General features: G+C 35.6%; 1 protein-coding gene across 2 annotated transcripts in view; it reads right to left on the reverse strand.

Annotated features, from left to right (window-relative positions):
• Positions 1-22893, reverse strand: part of arb2a (ARB2 cotranscriptional regulator A) — a 206052-nt gene that overhangs the window by 111847 nt on the left and 71312 nt on the right. For both annotated transcript variants that reach the window (XM_073840323.1, XM_073840324.1), the window contains exon 7: positions 10370-10585. In XM_073840323.1, the coding sequence (XP_073696424.1) occupies positions 10370-10585 (216 nt within the window). The remainder of the gene's footprint in view (positions 1-10369; positions 10586-22893) is intronic.

Raw genomic sequence — 22893 nt, forward strand, 5'->3', positions numbered from 1 at the left:
AAACTGAGATACTTCAGTCAACACTGGTATTTGTTAGGACTACTTGTCCTAATCAGACCAAGAACATTTTTTAGGACATTACAATTGCTAAACATCACAAGCTCGGTCAGAATTAACAAGCCAACTCTTTCTAGCCACACTGGGCAAACACAGTCCCCTCAGCTCATTTCAATGGCCAGTGGTAGCTTTTCAGCGGGACACGGGATTATTTTCATTTAGTTAAACGATTAAACGTTAAACAATCCAAGGAGGTAATTGCGTGTTTTGTATTATCACTGGAGCCATTAGAATGTGGACCTACTTTCCCGGTGTTTGCTGAGATTCGCATTAAGTGCCTCAAACGTCCGTTAGCCTGTCGCTAGCTCCACATGGCTAGCGTTTACAGGGACCGCGGACTGATAGTAAGAAATAGGAGTCTGGAAAGCCGATAATGCTGAGGGATTTGAAAGTTGGCAGTGTGAGTGCTGGGTTTGTATACTCGGATAAGGCTGAGACTGGGTTTCATGGCGGCGCGTGGACTTCCTGATAGCGCCGTTAGCGCGCATGGAACACTAGACGCTTAGGGCTGGCAAAACGAGCACTGGCACTCACTTCCTGCAGATTTGCCGTCCACACCTGGCCAGTTCCAGACAAGGTGCTCCTTCAGAAAAGAGTGTGACCGTGGCAGAAGCCCTCATATCTAGCAGAGGGGAAAGGGGGGAGAGAACACGAACCAAGGAGATGACTTGAAAATCACAAGTAATTAACGACTAGCGAGCTCACCGAAAGCCAGTAAGATGACAAACGAGGCCAACGGGGAAGATGCGGGCAGAATATCAACATGCTTAGGGAAAACAGGAAATGAAAAAGGCATGGGGGGGTTCCAGACCCCCTAAGAGGGCTCTTAAATAAAGGAGGTGGAGGTATGGTGCTGATAAACGCGAGACTGTACTGTGACAGCGCGGTGACCTTGTTAGCATGGAGCTAATCTCGACAAAATTTGCTAGTGCATTGTTTCAAATCAATATCTCATTAACAAACTACAAAGGCCTAGGCAAAAGACAGCTCTTGGCTGCATGTGGGCAGAAAGGTCATCTCTGTGACATCTCAACCTGTCTCACTCAAAGCCTGTGATTGTCAGATTAAATTACTGCCTGGCTTTAATTGATGTTAGGGGGGAAAAGGCACAGACAGTGGTTCGTGTGTCGTTCGCTGGTGAAGGCCTGCTGTGAAGGCCCTTGCTTTGGCTTCTGACAGCAGATTGGATGTGTTTCTTGGTTGACCTAACGGGAAGATTGGGAGCAGACATCTGAGCCGAGTTACAGCGGGATTCGCCCCAAGAGCAGTTACAATGCACAGCTTCAGAGAGAGGAGATCTCAGACGGTGGCAAGGGTTGACAAGCAGTTCATATGCAAAAATAACAGGACAACACGTACAGGCACATGCAGACAGCTCCCTCAGACACACAGTCACTTCACTTTCTCTCTCTCTCTATAATTAGAGAACAGATCAAGCTGCCAATAGTTGTTTATTTTTATTGTACGTTTTTTTAGTTTTCATACTACGAAAATCACTCATACATAATTTGTAAAAGATAAACAGAGTAAATGAATCATATGTTACCAGATACCAAAATTAACAGTCTGTAAGTACCAAAATGTGCAAAAAAAAAAAAAAAAAAAAAAAACAGTTACTGCAACCAATAACAGCAGAATAATATATGGTTTAAAACAAATTGTATAATGCAAGTGAACCAAATTAGAGATAGAAAACTGCCACAACGTATATATATTATAATAAATATATATATATATATATATATATATTTATTTTATTTTTTTTCATTGTGCATTTCAATTAATCTCAATCAAACTGGAGGTTGGTTATTTTGATTAAGTAAAGCCAACTAACACAATAAAACATAATATAAACATGATAATATAATAAAAAGTGTTTTACAAAACAGCTTTCAGCTTTCAATTAAACTCTTCATATACAGTAAAAGGTTTATCAAAGTTGTTCTAAGACATACATATATAACCCTGGACCACAAAACCAGTCATAAGTGTAAATTTTTCAAAATTGAGGTCTATACATTATCTGAAACCTGAATAAATAGGCTTTCTATGTAATGGTTGGTTTGTTAGGATAGGACAATACTTGTCTGAGATACAACTATTTGAAAATATGGAATCTGAGGGTGCAAAAAAATCAAAATATTGAGAGAATCGCCTTTAAAGTTGTCCAAATTAAGTTCTTAGTGATCCATATTAATAATCAAAAATTAAGTTTTGATATGTTTATGGTAGGAAATTGAACATGATCTTTACTTAATATCCAAAGAGTTTTGGCCCATACAATGTATTTTTGGCTATTGCCACGAATATACCTGTGCTACTTACGATTGGTTTTGTGGTCCAGGGTCACATATATATGTATACGGCTTTTGTTACTCCTTTACATAAACACATCTCAACAAACATGTATGTGTACTTGCACTAACAGATGCCCCAACTCACAAGTCAGTGAAGCTCAAAATAAATAAATACACTCACGCACACAGCAGACGCCTACACACACTTGAAACAGCAGAAAACCTCGTAACCTGTGATTCTGACCTCTGCTGCGGCCATATCACCAGTTCAGAAGTTTAATTAAGGCACGTCCGGTCGCCACGCTTGTGTTGGCAATGTGGGTTATGTGGAAGGTCTTCAAGGCCAAAGTTCACATACACACAGAGGACCTCCAGAAGTGTCCCTGAACTGCGGGAACACTGACTGAGGCTGATACAACCCGAGCCAGAATACAAGTCTCTTGACATCTCCGGCTCGGCTGGGCCATATCTAATAGACATGTAGGTTAGGGATGTACGAGCCAGGCATTGGGAAACAGTACATCTCCAAAACACGGATTCCTCTCGTCCCCGGGGGAACAGGAGAGAGAAGACGAGGGATAAATAATGGATGTCGTTCCTGTGGAGACGAAGGACGCAGTAGAGGTACACAAAGTAGGAACACCAGCAGTAACCCCTTGAACCGACATCCTACCGGTGCCCCATATATGATTGTTTTAGGGACAACACAATATGCTTGCATTCACAATCATATGCAAGATACTGGTAAAGCATTGCAAAATACATTTTTGTTCTAAATATTGACTTTGAAAAGTTCCTTTTGCATACTACAAAACAAAAATAGTTGTTTTAGATTTCTTGAACATTGAATGACTTCTAAAGAATAATGTGATACTAAATGGAGTAATGGCTGCTGAAAATTCAGCTTTGCCAGCACAGGAATAAATTACAATTGACAAATGATTCTAAAATAAGTCTTATTTATTATTTATTATATACGCAGGTTGTAAGCCTTTACAAGGAAATATTTTGGCCATATAATATGCTAATTTCTAACTGCAGGCATGTACTGCCTTAAAAAAACAATCCAATGTGAATTTCAGAAGAAAAATAAAATATGCAAGCAAAAAACTTGTCTGCTATAATTCATGGAGACCCAATGGGCCTTATTCATGAAACATGAGCAGAACAAATTTCTGCGTAAACTGCACGTAAAACTGTTGCGTGAACGGACGCACGAATGATTTACACAGTTTTGCAACGTGTTGGGCCAGATTACCTCAACCCAGAACATTTCTATCATAACTATAAAGGCCATCCATTTATTTTCCAGCATTATTTGCCAGCTAACAGACTGGACACTTAAATGTTACTGCCTCGAAAACCGATTCAAGAGGCAGAACTGTGTGTTGCGAAACAACGTAAGGCAGAGGCCTAGTGTCAATGGATGTTTTATTTTTCTCTTGTTAGGTCATAGCGTACACGACGTATGAAAGCAACGGCGATCTTGAGCGTTCAATAAACTCATGCCATCTCCACAAGGATCTGACACTTAAAGTTCTGCAGGCACTTAAGAAAAGAATAAACGAAGAGATGGAAAGAGCAAGAAAAGAAAAACACCTCCCACAAGCTGCTGCGTCTGAATGTTTGACGAAGTGCTCTCCCTTTCTCTCGCGCCCGAACCGTTTTACAAAAAAAGCAACAATAAGAAATGTGAGAAAAAAAAAAGTGTTAGGAGAAGGATTCTAGTCATTTACAAAAATAAGTGGTGCTTTAGAGAAAGGCTGAGCGCACTGGGCTTTTTGTCCACTTGCTCTTTTCCCCTTGGGGCTGGGGCCCTAAGCCGGGTCCGCTCAGGCCTGAATGAAATCTTTGGAAGCTTCTTAAGCTCTGAATGTGGGTTTTGTTCTTGCTATTCCTCCGCTTGGCTGACAGAAAATAGGTAACTGGATTAGGCCTCAAATTCAGAGTAAAGTGAACTCCCAAAAAAACTTTGTATGCCACCCCCACTATTTCGGCCCCCCGGTTCTCATGTCCACCCCTCTCTTCTTCGGCGTCAGCAGACGTGGGCCGCTGGGGCTGTGATCTGTAAGATCGCGGGGAGATTAGGCAGAGCCGGGGGCTCGCGGCCCGAAGGGGGGGCGAAAAAGTAAGAGTGCTAAAGGCAGTTAAGGGCTCCTTAATGGGGGTAAGGAAGTGTATTAATCAACTCGGCGCTACCAAAGCCCAGAGCTGCAGGGCCCGGCCGGAGCGACGTGCAGGTGGTCTAGTGCTCTACGGGGAGTCAAGGAGGGGAGGAGAGGAGTTTCGCTCGCGTACAATGCCACTATAAAAGATTAAAAACTTTGGGAGAATGGGACTTGCTGTGACCCGCCTCCTACTCTAGGAGCTGAGAGGATGGGTGGAGGGGAGGAGAAAACACACACAAATACAGACACACACACACACGCTAGTGTACCTGGACATCAGCGCAGCTACAGATTCATAAAATAAAATGTATGTACTGCCAAATAATGCGTGTGCTATGAAGTCATGGAGTCAATTCAGAGCTGGTTGTCAAATATGTAAATCTGTGCATATGATTTCTACATCTTTGTACACAAATATGTAAATGTGTGCTTATGATGCCTACGCCTTTGTACACGTATCTACTGAAAGAACACCAATGAATATAGATCAGTAATTCATAACCAGGAGGTACTTAAGTAAGTTGCAGGAGGTACAAAAGCAGACATTTAACACTGATAAAAATATTTAAATAATCAATCTAACAATAAACAATCTAATTATTTTTGTAATTAAAGGCTTTAGACTTAGTTACTTTAGGGGGGGAAAATAACACTTTACAATAAGGTTGTATTTGTTAACATTAGTTAACTAAATAGAAATAACAATGATATATACTTCCATTGATGTATGGTTTGTTAGTATATTAACTATTTGAAAATGTGAGGGTGCAAAAAAAACTCAAAATATTGAGAAAATCGCCTTTAAAGTTGTCCAAATGAAGTTCTTAACAATGCATATCACTGATCAAAAACGTTTTTATATATTTATGGTAGGAATTACAAATATCTTCATGGATAATGATCTTTAGTTAATATCCTAATGATTTTTGGCATTAAAGAAAAATCAATCATTTTGACTAATACAATGTATTTTTGGCTATTGCTAAAAATTTACCTGTGCTACTTGACTTGACTGGTTTTGTGGTCCAGGGTCACAAATTGTGTTAACAATAAATAGTTGTATTTTTATTAACTAATGTTAAAAAAAGATTAATTAATACTGCAGATTAGTTAATGTTAGTTAATGCATTAACTAATGTGTCCTTATTGTAAAGTGCTATCAAACATATTAATAACATTTTACAATAAGGTCTTATTTGTTAACATTAGTTAATGCATTAACTAACATGAACTAACAATACATTTTTTTTTACAACATTTATTAATCTTAGTTCATGTTAGTTAATAAAAATATTCATGTTCATGTTAGTTCACAGTACATTAGTTAATGTTAACAAATACAACTTAAAATTTTATTAATGTATTAATAAGTTTTGAACTTAATATTAACTCTGATTAATGAAAGCCTTATACATATTTTCATGTTAAATAATACAGTTAAATGAAATCTTTTTTAAAATGTTACCAAAATATTGTAGTCACTTTGTGTCGATGACACATTGATCTTTTTTAACCTTCAAAAATAAGTCTCAAGGAAGCATTAATAAGTTTTCATAAAAAATATGAACAAAACTGTGGTTCCATTTATAGATAACTGAATTTACATTAATAACCTGTTAAGCATAATAATTATATACTATTGTATTGTAATCTGAAGAAATTAAGAAAATGTGTGTAGTACTAAAACTCGCCACCACTAAGCTAAGCGCTTTCCAGGGCATTGCTATGCGGTTGCTAATGTGTTCTGAGTGGTTTTAGGCTTTTGTTTGATTACTAGCCCATTTCTAAAGAGCCCACCATTGAGTTTTTAATCATATATGACCCTGGACCACAAATCCACTCTTAAGCAGAACGCGTATATTTGTAGAAATAACCAAAAATACATTGTATGGGTCAAAATTGTTGATTTTTCTTTTATGCCACACATCATTAGGATATTAAGTAAAGATCAAGTTCCATGACGATATTTTGTCAATTTCCTATTGTAAATTTATCAAAACTTAATTTTTAATTAGTAATATGAATTGCTAAGAACTTGGAAGAACACTGTACAACTTACAAGGCAATTTATTCAATATTTAGATGTTTTTGCACCCTGATATTCCAGATTTTTCAAATAGTTGTATTATATTATATGTGACCCTGGACCACAAAACCAGTCTTAAGTCACAAATCCACTCTTAAGCAGAACGCGTATATTTGTAGCAATAGCCAAAAATACATTGTATGGGTCAAAATTATTGATTTTTCTTTTATGTCAAAAATCATTAGGAAATTAAGTAAAGATCATGTTCCATGAAGATTTTTTTGTAAAATTCCTACTGTAAACCTATCCAAATGTAATTTTTGATTAGTAATATGCATTAAGAACTTAATTTGGAGAAATTTAAAGGTGATTTTCTCAGTATTTTGATTTTTTGCACCCTTAGATTTCAGATTTTCAAATAGATGTATCTCGGCCAAATATTGTCATATCCTAACAAACCATACATCAATAGAAAGCTTATTTATTGAGCTTTCATATGATGTATATATCTCAGTTTTGTCAAATTTAACCTTATGACTGGTTTTGTGGTCCAGGGTCACATATATCATATTACAACAAACCATACATTAGTGGAAAGCGTATTTATTCAGCTTTCAGATGATGTATAAATCTCAATATAAATTGGTGACTGGTTTTGTGGTCCAGGGTCACATATTCAGCCTAGCAAGGTCTTGGGTCTTCTTAAGTTTAACATTTACGATATTATGAGAAAAAAAAAATTTAAATAAAAAAATGTAAACAATTCAAATTATTTGCAACACTAATAGCAAGATAACTGTAGAATTTAGAGTTGGGGGAAAAAAAATCAAACAAATCAATTTATTTGCAACACTAATAGCACGTCTAACATTTAAGGTTGGGGAAAAAAATTAAAACAATTCAAATAATTGGCAACACTAATAGCAATATTTGCCTTAACAAGCACAGCTATTAATGTTTGTAAATGTTATGAAAGTCTTTCCACTATGCATTTCTCTGCAACTATAATCACTTAAGCACTATTACACATAAACCATTAACAAACATAGAGGATCTCAAAGTATACAAAGAAAATTAAATCAGAGCGCTGAATCATTGCATTTCAGCCACTGACAATGTGCTGCGGGATATTAGTTATATAAAACCAAACAAGCCAACAACACACATAAACTAAAGCTTGAAATCAACTCAACAGTGTCTCTTTAATATTTTCCTGCAGTGGTAAAAAACAAAACGGCTTTTCCACTTTGCGTGCATTTCCACTTGGCAACGGTGCTTCAATGCTCCCTACAGGAATTCACAAGCACACATACAGTAGAAGTCAGAGACACAGTCATCAGCGCACACGTCCTTGTGCCGGTGCAGCTCGCTCCGGTCTGAAGCTGCATAATGCGGAAGAGTGGAAAGCAGGCAGACGTCAGAGAGTGCAGAATACTGCAAGGCCATCCGGCAGAACCGGACTAACAATCACATACCACTAGACTTACAATGTGCCAAAAGTTCAGGAGGAGAGCGAGAGATGCTAAGTCATCTCATTATATGAATCCCAAACTATCCAGGTTGAAATATTTATTAAGACATTAATATGGGTTCTTCCCTTGCTCCTCTTCCCGGAGATGTACACTCCTTCTCGATGTCTTTCTCATAAACACACATTGCTGTATGCGCGTATGAAGATGTCAGCAGCGCTGGGCTCTTATAGATATTGACAGTGAGTTTTTCCATTATACACAGCAGCCTGGAGAGCAACTTCCTCTATTCACCACACCAACACTGATGAAACGCCTCAGAAACGGACGAGGTGTTGAAATCTCAGATTCACACTCACTGATGGCTATTTCATAGATTTTTTTTTTCCTCTTACTGAGTGTGTGTGTGTTAAAAAACAACTTCATCTGGGCAACACCACAGAATTCTGTCCTCAATGAGAATTTATTAAGGAAGGATAGGTGTCAGAGCTAGTTTACGGCGATAAAAAGAGGGTAATTAAGAGAATTTGTTTACAAAGAGAGGGGAAGTGAGAGGTATGACGGTTTTAAAGCTGACTTGATGCTAATAGTGCAGATAATTATACCTCAGTGTGCCTTGTGTGTGTGTGTGTGTGTGAAGGTAGCCTCAGAAGTGTGTTGACAGCTCACACACCGCTACTGAGTCAACGACGGTAAATGACAGCACAAGGAGTGTGACGATATGTGACGTGGCCGTCAAATGGTGATAAAACAAAGCGCTAACTTTCGGGAGACAAATTTTATGTATTTCCAATTGATGCCTCCTTGTTTCATCCGGTTGCCTCATGGTTTTGCATTAGAAATTATTTATTTTCTTGAGTTAGAATGTATTATATGTGGTGTGCATGATGTATATGCAAAAAATAAAAGTGTGTGTTTGATAGGCTGCATCGTATAATCTGTGAATACTGTGAAAACAGTTTGACTAACTTGAGATCATTTGCATGCTTTGTATTCTAAAAATCAGCATGAAATGGAAATCATTGTGAACAATTCATCCATGCATTTTTTATGGCTTCATCATTTTAATCAAAATATCTTTTCAAAATGAAAGTTTCTTACGCTCATCAAGGCTGCATTTATTTGATCAAAACTTCAGAAAATAATGTAATTTTGTGAAATATTATTTCAATGTAAAATAAGAGTTTTCTCTTTTAATATACTTCAAACTATTATTTATTCCTGTGAAACAAAGCTGCATTTTCAGCATCATTACTTCAGTCTTCAGTGTCGATATGTTGATTTATAATCAATGTTGGAAACAGCTTTGCTGCTTAATATTTTTGGAACCTGTGATACTTTTTTCAGGATTCTTTAGTAAATATAAAAAGTTAAAAAGAACAGTGTTTATTCAAAACAGAAATTTTGTGTTGCAATATACACTACTGTTTGAAAATTTGTGGTCAGTAAGTTTTTTCTTTCCTTTAAAAAAAAAAAACTTTTATTAAGCAAGAATGTGTTAAATGGAAGTGATAGTAAAGACTTGTATTGTTAGAAAATATTTCTATTTTTAACAAATGCTGTCCTTTTTAAATTTTTATTCATCAAAGAATCAAAGAAAAAAGTAATACAGCTTTCAAAAAAATATTAAGCAGCACAATAGTTTCAAGACTGATAATAAATCAGCATATCAGAAGACTTGAGTAATGGCTGATTAAAATTCAGCGCTGCGTCACAGAAATAAATTATATTTTAAAGAATAGTAAAATAGGAAACTAATATCAGAAATTGCAAAAATATTTCCCAATATTGCAGTTTTTTTATTTAATTTTTTAAATACAGCTTTGGTGAGCATTAAAAATCGTACCGATCCCAAACTTTTGAACAGAAGTACAGAGATGCAAAAAATAGATTTGCCTCTAGTTCTTGTGATTTTGCATTTAAAGTTGCATTTCTTTACTGGCCAAACAGAGCAAATATATTGATGACTCATCTTGCACTGCATAGATTTTTGTCCAATCAGATGCTCTAGAATGAAAATGTCCCTCCCCCAATGGTTAACGACTGTGACATATTTAATGTGTACTGTAAATTTTTAAATATACAAAAAAATAAATAGAAAAGGGACAAGGCACTTTGGTAGAAAGTGCATCAAGGAACAAAAAAAACTCCACTCCTATCAAACGATTTCACTGGGGTTTTACAAACAGAGAAAGCGAGATGAAAAATCTGGACGTTGTCCAAATTCTCCACAGCCTCCTGACCGCACATGTGTGGCCCACTCACTCAGCTGCCTAAAACCCCCTCTCACCCTCTATTTCACCCCATATTCTTTTCTCTCTCCGTACCCATCATCCTCCCTCGGCCACTCACTCGTATCGGGATGTGCTCCATCTCTCTTTCCTTCTGTGGGTTGCGATACTTCTCATAAAAGTCCTTCTTTTTCTTGTTCTCCCGCTCTTCCTTCCTCTCTCTCTTTTCTGCCGGCTCATCAGAGGCATCCGGGGACGCTTTCTTGGCTGGATCCAGAACCTTCTCCACCTCCAGAGAGTTCTCGTTGGGGTTCAGCACAATCACCCCATAGCCCTCCTGAGAGACAAAACACACACAAATGAATAAACAAATAAACAGGCTCCAATGCTCTTTCTGATTGTACTTGAGTTGCCAAAACAAACCGGCCCTTCATAATAAAGCAAGGTGTCCGGGGAGAGGCATGTATGCCAGCGCTGTGAGTCACGGCATTGTGTGGCATGCAGTAGAGGAGTGAACTGTTGGGAGAGGGATTAGAGCGGCTCTCAATGCGAACGGAGGTCAGTGTTGCTTTCATGTGCGCTCAAATTCAGCTTCAGCTTCACTTAGTGCGCTGACATTCAGCTTAAGGAGAAATACTGCTACTGAGGAAATCCAGCTTTCCTAACTGATTGTGGAATATACAGGCTTAAATGATGAGTTCTGCTATATTTTAAACTCTATATATTATTTATTTTTTTAAAGTCAAAATGGTAATGTTTTAGATTCATGTCTAATTTTAATTTAATTAAAAAAACATAACCCTTGACTTTGAAAAAGTACAGTGAAATTGCATATTTTTAATCAAATAAAACCAAAAACAATACAAAAAGCAATAACCATTTAATTAATTAAAACCATTTAATTAATTAAAACAATATGCCAAAATAACACATTCAAAGTCTTTAATACTCAATGGTATCAGTGTCTCAGTCGTAAAAAAGTGTCTTTTTGCAGAGCAGGCACATATGAAACAGTCTGCCGCTTATTCTGCTGCCCAGCTCTAAATAAATGCACAACACACAGCCAAACTCCCGCAGAAGAAAATTACCAAATCAAAGTTTCTCCCAGACGGCTCAAAGTGAATTCTGATCCCTGCGTATGCTAAAAATATGACCAATGCTTACATTAAAAATAAGAGGGGGAAATGTTACTACATCTCAATAAAAATACTATTTAAAAATAAAGAATAAAAATATAATTTTAATTAATTTAATCAAAGAATTAAAAATAAAGAACTTTAACAAATTAAATAAAATTATTTAACTGTCCTAAAATACAATTTGTATTTTCTTCACACATTACATCCAATCACAAAACATTCATATTAAATTAAAGCAATAAAACACGTTTTCCACATATGACAATTTTTTTTTCACCGACATAAGAGCTTCATTTGCATGCAGCAACAAAGAAACAAAGGTGTAATTTTCAAAACAGCTAATTAAAAATTAAGCTTCTGTCAATAGCAAACAATTATAATTATTTCACATGATGGACTGCGAAGCAAGCATTTTCACGTCTAATCAATACGAACAAGCTCACACCAGCATTTTACTAATACAACTAATGCGAAGTAAAAACACTAATGTAAGATTATTATGAGCTCATTTACAGTTTTAAATACATTCTAGAATCAGAATTTAATTTACTTAAATATAAAACAAATTAAAACACATGCATATTAAACATTCAACACAAAATCAATGACATCATTAAATTATAAAACTGTAGCCGATGTAATTAATTTCTGTTGAGTCAGTTTCTGATTAAATAAATGTCATGTTCTTTGAAATCCAGTCAGACAGCCTGTGGTGTGTAAAAGCAGAGGAGGCGTTTATCAGAGTTAGTCTAAACTGACCAGACGTGGGGATGAAATTTGTAGTTAGTTGTTCCTGTCTGGCAGGCTGGTGTCATATAAGTGATGTCGGTCGGCTCTTACTGTGGTATTGTGGTTAGATTGTGTGGTGAGAGAGGCTGAGTGGAGCTCGCTGCCACTGCCCACTGGTGGCAGGTTGGATAAATGACCGAGGAAAAGACACGTGCCTGATAAAAAAAACAACAAACTCTCCCTTACCTATTCTTATCTTTTGTTTTGAAATAATAATCTTGAATGCAGAGGTTATGGAATCATTTGCATAAGCTGACTAAACTAAGCTTAGTTTTGAACTTGGGTTCATTTGGTGCCACTAGTCTCATTTTTCCAGCAACACAGTGTATTTTCAGCATTCTTTACTCTTCATATGAAATCTAAATAGTTCATTTACACAAAATTTGTCAAAAATTCAAATAGCAATTGTACAAATGTGACCCTGGACCCTGAAATTGAGATTTAAACATCATATAAAAGCTGAAAAAATAAGCTTTCTATTGATGTATGTATGGTTTGGGATAGGACAATATTTGGGCCAAGATACAACTATTAGAAAATATGGAATCTGAGGGTGTAAAAAAATCTAAATATTGAGAAAATCACCTTTAAAGTTGTCCAAATGAAGTTCTTAGCAATGCATATTACTAATGAAAAGTTAAGTTTTAATATATTTGCAGTAGGAAATTTACAAAATATATTCAATAACATGATCTTAATATCCTAAATATTTTTTTTATAATTTTGCCCCATAGAATGTATTTTTGGCTATTTTTACAAATATACCTGTGCTACTTAAGACTGTTTTTTTGGTCCAGGGTCACAAATATCAGCAAATTAACATGTTTAGATCTAAAGTTAATAAAGAAAAACTGTTTAAATTATGAAAAAGGTGTGAATTGAGTCATTACGCAGTTGAAGATAAATTAATTTCAGAAAACTGCAAGAGTAATATAATAAAATTGTATTATTAAATTATTCTATTATTATTATACATAAGTGGAATAACTATAATCATATAACAAAATGTACATATTTTAAACAAAACAAATAAATTGCTATGGAATAATCAATAAAACAATGATTTATAGTTACTAAAAAATAAACAGCACTCATGACCAGGCTTTTCCATTTCTGTTTAGCATTCAAACTTCGTTTGTCATTCGTCCCTTATCTGAAAGACTCCAGAGCCCCTCGCTCCCTGTTACGACGCATTTGCTGTATCCCGGACTCTTCCCATGCCCTCCTGCCCTGGCAGGCACCTCCTCGAGGGGCAAGTGGCGACAGGGTCTGGCCCCTGGGCCAGCGGTCAGCGCAGGTCACCGCAGCCCCTCACTGGGGCTCAGACCCCCATAACCCGTCGCTGGACTCCCTCTTTAGTGCTCTTTTGTCCGGCTGTCTCAAACCAGCCGACTTCTTGCACATAACACAACAATGACTTGATCTCTCCGAGCTGTGACTGACACCGCTGTGACATTCTAGAAAATTCTTCGGGTTTTATTTTTTGTGTGTGTCTCAGTGTTTTAATTATACAACAAAACAGTTCACCTTTTAAGAACCCTGTTTAAGATGGGGTGAGGGAACGCATAGAGCTCGAGATTAAAGAACTGAGAGCGTTTCTACGCTGCCAAACAAACGCTACAAAGGATCCATCAGCATGAAAACCTTCTGCCACAGTGTGTTTGACCATTTAGTGATACAAACACAAAATCGGATTGTTCGGTTTGATCCGGTTAGATGCGTAATTGATAAGTATAGCAATGATGCAAAGTCTGAAACGAAACGTCGCTAATAATCCCACACCTCTGACGGACAGCCCAGTGTTTTATCTATTTGCGGCCCTTTGTTTGGCTTTGAAGTGAGTGTGTCTGTCTTTTTAGGTCTGTGATGAACTAAAGCATGTATTGCTTGGGCCCGGCGGTGAGAACAACACTTGACGGATACAAAGCACGCTTGATAGAAGTCAGGAGTGTACGTGTTTGTGCACGTGTGAGATAAAAACGCTATGTACTATACGTAGCCATTCGCACAGGAGTCAACATACACCTTGGCACACCAACATGTTTTTATGTCCTACAACATGGTAAAAAAGCGTGCGTGTGCGATCAAAGCGGGAGGTGGCGAGCTCTCGGTGTTAAAAGCGACGGACAGACTCTCCATTACAGAACGGCCTTGGCCTGGCCCCCTGTGTCTGCGCGTCCCGTTCTCCGATTGGCCACCATCTGTGGAAATGCCCACGGCTGAGGAGTCTAGCCAATCACGGAGGTAGAGGCATCAAAGACGGCGTGCGGTGATTGGCGGAGGGAGCAGATGATCTGAGGAGGGTCGGCACATATTTACACACACACACACAAAAACTCAAACAGAGATGCGAATTGAAAAAAAGATTTGATTACAAAAACTAAAAAATTACACCCTTAAGCATATCGAGCAAATGTAATAACAATAATAACATTTGCATAACCCTTACAGAAGCGCAGCAACACACGAGACGAACCGACTGACCGGCAACGCCGTGCCGCTCTCTCTTTCTCTCTCTCCCTCCCACATACTGCGAGCGGCACTTGCGCGGGTCCGTATTACAGTCTTTCATTACAGGTCGGTGTGGTGTGCCCCCTCTAGGTGAATGTAAATCCAGGATACAGTATTATAAACCCGAGCCCTGTGAGGCTGAGATTGAGGCCTGCCTTTCAAGGCCACCTCTACTCCCCGCCCCACAGTTCTGGGTGACCTTGTCTGTCAGCGGCGCTACATGGGCTTCTTTTCTACCGTGCGAGAGGCCATTATCCTTTTCTCCGAGATACCACACACAAACCTCCTCTCTCTTTTTTTCTCTCCGTGAGATTAAGACCGCTTTCACCCCCCCCCCCCCCAGTTCCTTCTGCTCCTCTATACAAATATACCCGGTCCTGATTGGACGAGACGACGCACACACACACACACACACACACACACACACACATACATACATACATACATACATACACAGTGCTAGAGCTGGGCAGTAAACTGGTATATACCATATACTGTCAGCGGGTTGAGATTTTGCTGTACTGTTTATACAGCAGTACATATTTGCACAGCAAAGACAATCTTGACATTATTTGATTACAAAACGGGACGGGCCCCAAACAAGTTGAGATGAGGAAGAACTTGTTATATAGGGGTGTTGTATGGCGTAACGAAAGAGTTGAGTCATTTATTGTCGCCAAGCAATGACGCAACTAGTCATATTAATACAGAAACCAATGTGTGTTTACAGATATGAATATATAGGCAGTTTTACAGCATCTTTAGATAAGAATGAAGTATCTTTAAAAAAGTAGTTTTATAATTTGAGGGGCAATGGTATTAAATTTCCAATGCAAGTAGATCATTTTCGCATGTGATATGTTATTGATAAGTAGACGTGTGTGTGTGTGTGTGTGTGTGTGTGTGTGTGTGTGTGTGTGTGTGTGTGTGTGTGTGTGTGTGTGTGTGTGTGTGTGTGTGTGTATCTCCACATGTACTCCACAAATACTACCAGTCAAAAGGTTTTGAACAGTGAGATTTGTAATGTTTTTTTTAAAGAAGTCTCTTGTGCTCACCAAGCATGCATTTATTTGATCCAAACTACAGCAAAAGCAGTAAAATTGTGAAATACATTTTCTACTATTTTTACTATTTATAATAATTGTTTTCTATTTGAATATATTTTAAAAAGTAATTTATTCCTGTGATCAAAGCTACATTTTCAGAATCATTACTCCAGTCACATGATTCTTCAGAAATCATTCTAAAATTCTGATTTGCTGTTCAAGAAACATTTTATTATTATTATTATTATTATTATTATTATTATTATCAATATTTAAAACTACTGAGTACTTTTTTTTCAGAATTATTTGATGACTAGAAGCACCCAAAGATCAGCATTTATCTGAAATAAAAAGCATTTGTAACCTTATACATTATACCATTCAGAAACTTGGAGTCAGTATACTTATTTATTTATTTAATTGGAAAGAAATTTTAGAAATTAATACTTTTATTTAGCAAGGATGCCTTAAAGTGATTGAAAGGGATGATAAAGACATTTATAATGTTACAAAAGATTTCAGACAAATGCTGTTCTTCTGAACTTTCTATTCATCAAAGAAATCTTAAAAACTTCTACTCAGCTGTTTTCAACATAATAGCAATAATAAATGCTTTTTGAGCAGCAAATCAGAATATTAGAATGATTTCTGAAGGATCATGTGACTGGAGTAATGATGCTAAAATCAGCTTTGAAACAGAAATAAATTAAATTTTAAAATATATTAAATTTTAAATTTTACTGTTTTTGCTCTATTTGGATAAAATAAATGCAGGCTTGGTGAGTAGAAGAAAAAAAATCTTACAAATCTTACAAACTTTTGACTGGTAATGTATATATAAAGGGGGGTGGGGGGGCTACACTAAAATCAATTGCTACAGCTGCATTTAGACATCATAATATTCAATGTATAATATTTGCTAAACTGTTAGTTAATAAAGGTACATTTAATATAAATATGATAAATAATGATAAATAATTCCACTAAATATTACTAAATAATACTAATTTGACAACAACTACTACTACAACTACTACTAATAACAGAATATCTGGTAACAATTTACAATAAGTTTAATTAGTTAACATCAGTTATCTACTTCAGTTAACATGAACTAAGAATGAACAATACTTATACAGCATTTATTACTTAATGTTAATTTCAACATTTACAAATGCAGTATTAAAATTAATAAAAGTTGTGTTTGTAAGCATTAGACAATGCACTGTGAACTAACATGAATAAACAATGTATTTTTATTAACTAACAATAACAAATATGAATAAATACTGTAATAAATGCATTTATTAATTTATTAACAGTAACACTATTTTAAGGACCAGTTCTCACTATTAACTAGCATGCTTATTACTATCATATTGGCCATTTATTATTACTTATAAAGCACATATTAAAGCCTTCTTTTTTACTGCATGACCATATTTTAGATCCCTTAACCCTAAACTTACTAACTACCTTACTAACTATTAATAAGCAGCAAATTAGATTTTTTTGAGGGAAAAGTTGTAGTTAATAGTTAGTTAATAGTGAGAATTGGTCCTTAAAATAAAGTGTGACCTACCTAACTAACATTAACTAATGGAACCTTATTGTAAAGTGTTACTGAATATCCCATTATAATAAATAATAATACAATAATTAATAACCAAAACGTGTGTTCTGTTTGGTAGTTTTATGAGAAGCTTTTTAACTGATGTAAGATTTGTTATTATAATAATATCTTTGGCTTAAACCTCTAGTTTTAAACACAAAAAGAAATAATCAAATTAAATAAAGAATTGTTCATGAGTTAAATTTAATTAACATATACATATGATAGAAAATGACTCGTATGCCATATGCATATCTCCCACCCGTACACAGCAGGATGCATGCGTTACATTGTATGGATGGACTTTCAGGGCCTCGTAAATGTCCATTAAATGACTGTGAAGCATAAGATCTTTGGAGATTTTAAAATCCATACAGTAAATTACTGCGTGTGGAAGTGGGGAAGAGGAAAGACATAAGCCAGGCTTTGAGCGGCACAGCTGACTGAGACGCATGGCTGTGATTAAGCTGTCCCGCTGTTTACAACACTGTAGTTACAGCTCGGGGCTTTGGCTTTATCAAAGAGATGTTGGGAAACCTCGCTCATGATCGAAGACACACGCACACACCCGCACACACATATATAAACACACACATCTGCTTTCAGTGAGCTGTGCAACCCCTTGAGGGCAAGAGAGACAGGGAAAGAAAGAGAGAGAGACTAAACGAAAACAGTGAGTGAGGGAGCGGGAGAGAAAGATGGCAAGCAGGGGTGCTGTAGCATTAATCATGGTGCAGGTGGAATTTGTCAGAGCTATCGATTGTGTAAGTAAATGTTACAGAAATCATTTGTCAACTTTTTACAGGAGGGCAACGTGTCAATCGCTCACAAGGAAGTGACTGTGGCAGAAGGGAAACACCGTTTACCACTACAGAAACAATGCTGACCTACAAACAGACAAACTACTAAATACCTACAATACTGACGTCCCAATACACAAACGTTGACTGTATTGATCTGCTAAAGCATTAAGGGATGAGAATATATACATACATAAATACTTATCCACATAATGATGGATTAAATCAAGCTTGTTTTCTGGTTTTGACTATAGTTTATGACTTGTAAATACATTGTGAAAGTAAAATAAGTTGTAAATGGCATGTTATATTTACCATAAAATAAAACATACCACAAAATATGATTTATGTACAGTCAAGCCCGAAATTATTCATACCCCTGGCAAATTCTGACTCAAAGTTACTTTTATTCAAGTTTTTTTTTATTAGAAATGACAGAAATCTTCTAGGAGATAATAAGACAATGTACAAGAGGCATCGTTGTGGAAAAAAATATTACTCATCTTTTATTCACATTTGAACAAAAAGTGGCATGTCCAAAATTATTCATACCCTTCTCAATAATCAATAGAAAAGCCTTTATTGGCTATTACAGCAAGCAAACACTTTCTATAATTGCTGACCAGCTTTTTGCACGTCTCCACTGGTATTTTTGCCCATTTATCTTTAGCGATGAGCTCCAACTCTTTCAGGTTGGAGGGTCTCCAGTCCATCACCCAGATCTTTAGCTCCCTCTGCAGATTCTAAATTGGATTCAATTCAGGACTCTGGCTGGGCCACTGCAAAATATTAATGTTTTTGTCTGCTAACCATTTCTTCACCACTTTTGCTGTGTGTTTTGGGTCGTTTTCGTGCTGAAATGTCCACTGGTGCCCAAGGCCAAGCTTCTCTGCAGACTGCCTGATGTTGTTGTTAAGAATTTTGATGTATTGCTCCTTTTTCATGGTGCCATTTACTGTTATTAGGTTAAAACATTTAGATATGGTCTTATAGCCCTTTCCTGACTTGTAAGCAGCCACAATGCGCAGCCGCAGGTCCTCAGTGAGCTCCTTTGTCTTATCCATGACTGTCCACAAACCAACAGCAGAGAGCTTCTGTTTTTCACCTGTTGAGTTGATTAAAACAGCTGTTCCCAATGAATCAGGGTAATTAGGATGCTTTAGAACAGCTTGGACTATTTGGAATGGTATAGAACTTTGGATTTTCCATAGACTTTGAACACGCCACATTTTGTTCAAATGTAAATAAAAGCTGGGAAATATTTTTTTCCACAATGATGCCTCTTGTACATTGTCTTATTATCTTTTGGGAGAAGCCTGTGTCATTTCCGGTCAAAAAAAAAAAAAAAAAAAACTTGCTGGTTGAATAAAAGTAACTTTAAGTCAGAATTTGACAGGGGTATGAATAATTTCGGGCTTGACTGTTTGTATTCATATATTTAAAATAAATGCAAATATATATATATATATATATATACATACATACATATATAAATGACACCATCCATCAGTTCCGATTTCACATGTACAGTAGCTTTAGTAGCAGTGTGGCAGTACTGAGGTCCAGAGGTGTGTTCATGGTGTGGGGGCAGAATAACGAATAATTTAGCCAAATTCCCCCTGCTGCATGCATGTACATTTTTAATGAGGGAGATGGGTGGTATAGATCACTCAATGATAGCTGGCCCATGATATCTCCAATTGTTTCATATATAAATTAGCATGCATTGAAAGGGAGGAGACGGTAGGGAAGTCAAAGTGGATGTGTAGCTGTGACTGTAGGGTGAGATGGAAAGGGCGTTTGCTTTGACAGGTTAACGATACTGTACAAGATTAGTGGTTTATTACAAGGCTGTCAATGTATGCACAGTCGTGTGACGGTGCTATTAAACATGTATGCATTAAAAATCACACTGCATAAAAGGGATGGCAGGTTTTTTTTGGCATGTAGACACTTGTTGAGGCACAAAATAAAAAAAAATAAAAAAACAAAAAAAACAATGCAAAAATAAAACACAATAAAAAATGTAATACAATAAAACTAAAGTATTAGTAAGAGTATGGCAGGTGTTCAAATAAAAAAGGACAATGCAAACAAAAAATATAAATAATAAATAAAATAAAAATGTATTAGTAAGAGTATGGTGGATGAATCAAAGCAAAAACAATACACACAAGACAATGCAAAAAATTAAAAAATGAAATAATACAAAAAAATAAAAAAATAAAACAATAAAAAATAAAATAAATAAAAAAATATATAAAATTAGTAAGAGTATGGTGGGTGTTCAAATCAAAACAAAAGCACAAGGCAATGCAAGAAAAAAATAAAATAAAATAAAATAATAAAAAAACAAAATAAAATAAAATTGAATACTGTAAAATTGAGTACAACAAAACTAGAGTAAAATAGGAATTTGTTAGTAAGAGCATGGCAGTTGTTCGAATCAAAATAAAAACAAAAACACAAGACAATACAAAATTAAATAATAAAATAAAATAAAATGCAAGAAAAAATTAAATTAAAATAAAATAAAATAAAACTGAATGCAATAAAACTAGAGTATTAGTAAGAGCATGGCGGGTTTTTTATAAAAAATGTAAAAAGTTAAATAAAAAAAACAGTATTGGTAAGAGTATGGCGAATTAAAACAAAAACACAAGACAACGCAAATAAAATAAAATAAATATATATAAAATATAAATATATAAAATTAAAAATTAAAACAATAAAAGTATTATTAGTAAAAGTATAAAATAAAATGAATTAAAATTCAATTTTGAGTATAATAAATCTAGAGTGACGGTAAGGGTGTTCAGATTCTGTAGGTGCATAATCAAGATCTTTGGAGACCTTGGCCTATTTACAGTCAGAAGGCACATGCTCACAAGCAAACTCCACTAGACCAAAGTATGCTGATTTAAACAATGTCCAACACTGCAGGCCACATCGAGGCCATAAAAAGAGCATTAGTGCTAAGCCAGACATTTAGCAACTGACCAGAGGCTAAAGGCCTCTTGAGCGGAGCAGCGTTCTCAAACTTCATATTCCTGTGTAATCTATCTCTGGCTGAGTATGAATAATGAGTGTCCTACAGGGTATTAATCTTACTGACCACCACTGACTGTGGCCACCCCCTGAGGTCAAGGGTTAAAGTGGAATCCCTTGACCTCTACTTTGTTATTGTGGCCCCGGAGAAGGAGAGCTAAAAGACGTACTGGTGGTCTCCAAGGTGACACTGATCATTGGATTAAATGAGAATATATTACAGTGAAATATTACTTCCCATGTGAAGTTGAATGATTTCACCTACAAACGAGGAGGATTACCATATCTATGTATTATCATAGAAAGGAAACGTATCTGCTCACTTCCAAAAGCTAGTGAGCTGCCTACAGAAGCTGCATTTTAAAGCACCATAGATGCTCCTACACAAAAGCTGTACCAAACGGTAAAAATCATGCTGCATTCTAAGAAAATCACATTTTAAAACGGCAGCCCACGTATCCTTTGCAATGAAGGAAATCTCTAAGTGTATTGCATTGAGAAAAGTGATTGTGAATGAAGCAAGAGTACACTTGCACTTCAATTAACAGCAGAAAATAGTATTTAAATGTATATACAAATAATAAAAAGTGCACTATTTCACTCAATATCTGCATTACTGCTCAAAAGTTTGGAGTCAGTAAGATTTGTAAGAAAACTTCTTACTAAGTCTACACTTATTTGAACAAAAATACAGTGAATGAACAGTAATGTTACTGCAAGTTACAATAAATGTTTTCTATTGAAATATGTTTTAAATTGAATTCATTCCATAGTTGGAAAAGCTTTTTTTTTTCAACAGCTATTACTCCAGTTTTTAGTGTTAAATGATCCTTAAAAATATATTATATTAATAATTATAATCAGTGTTGAAAACCTTTGTGCTGCTTAGCATTTTTAAGGAAATCGTATTCATGTTTTTTTCTCCAGATTCTTTGATAAACAAAAAGCTCAAAAGTATGGAAGTCGTTTCCGCCACTGAATAAAGAATAAAAAAGGTAATTGCAACTTTTTATTTCACAATTCTGACTTTTTTTCTCACAATTGCGAGTTTACATCTTGCAATTCTGACTTTGTTCTCAGAACTGCATGATATAAACTCACAATTGTGAGATATAAAGTCAGAATTGCATGAAATAAATTCACAATTGAGTTATAAAATCAGAATTGACATAAAAAAAAATCTGAATTGTGAGAATTGTGAATTTTTTTTCTCAGAATTGTAACTTTTTCTCACAATTGCGATTTTATATCTTATAATTTTTTTATTATAGAGTATTAGTAAGAGTATGGTGGGTGTTGAAATCAAAAGAAAAACACAAGACAATGCAAAATAAAATAAAAATTGAATACAATGAAACTAGAATATAAGTAAGAGTATGGAAGGTGTTTGAATCAAAACAAAAACACAAGACAATGCAAAAAAAAAAAAAAATAATAATAATAAAGTAAAAAATATAAAATAAAAAGTTTTATATTACAAGACAATGCAAAAAATGAAAATAAAATTAAACAAAATAATATACTAGAGCATTAGTATGGCGAGTGCTGAAAAAAAAACACAAGACAATGCAAAAAACTCATTTTTTCTCAAATTTCTCAGAATTGTGACTTTTCTCGGTATTGTGATTTTATATTTTGAAATTTGGACTTTTTTTCCTCTCAGAAATGCATGATATAAATGTACAATTGACTGTTAAAAA

This window comes from Garra rufa, chromosome 5 (genome assembly GCF_049309525.1).
Source record: "Garra rufa chromosome 5, GarRuf1.0, whole genome shotgun sequence".
In the NCBI taxonomy this organism is placed as follows: domain Eukaryota; kingdom Metazoa; phylum Chordata; class Actinopteri; order Cypriniformes; family Cyprinidae; genus Garra; species Garra rufa.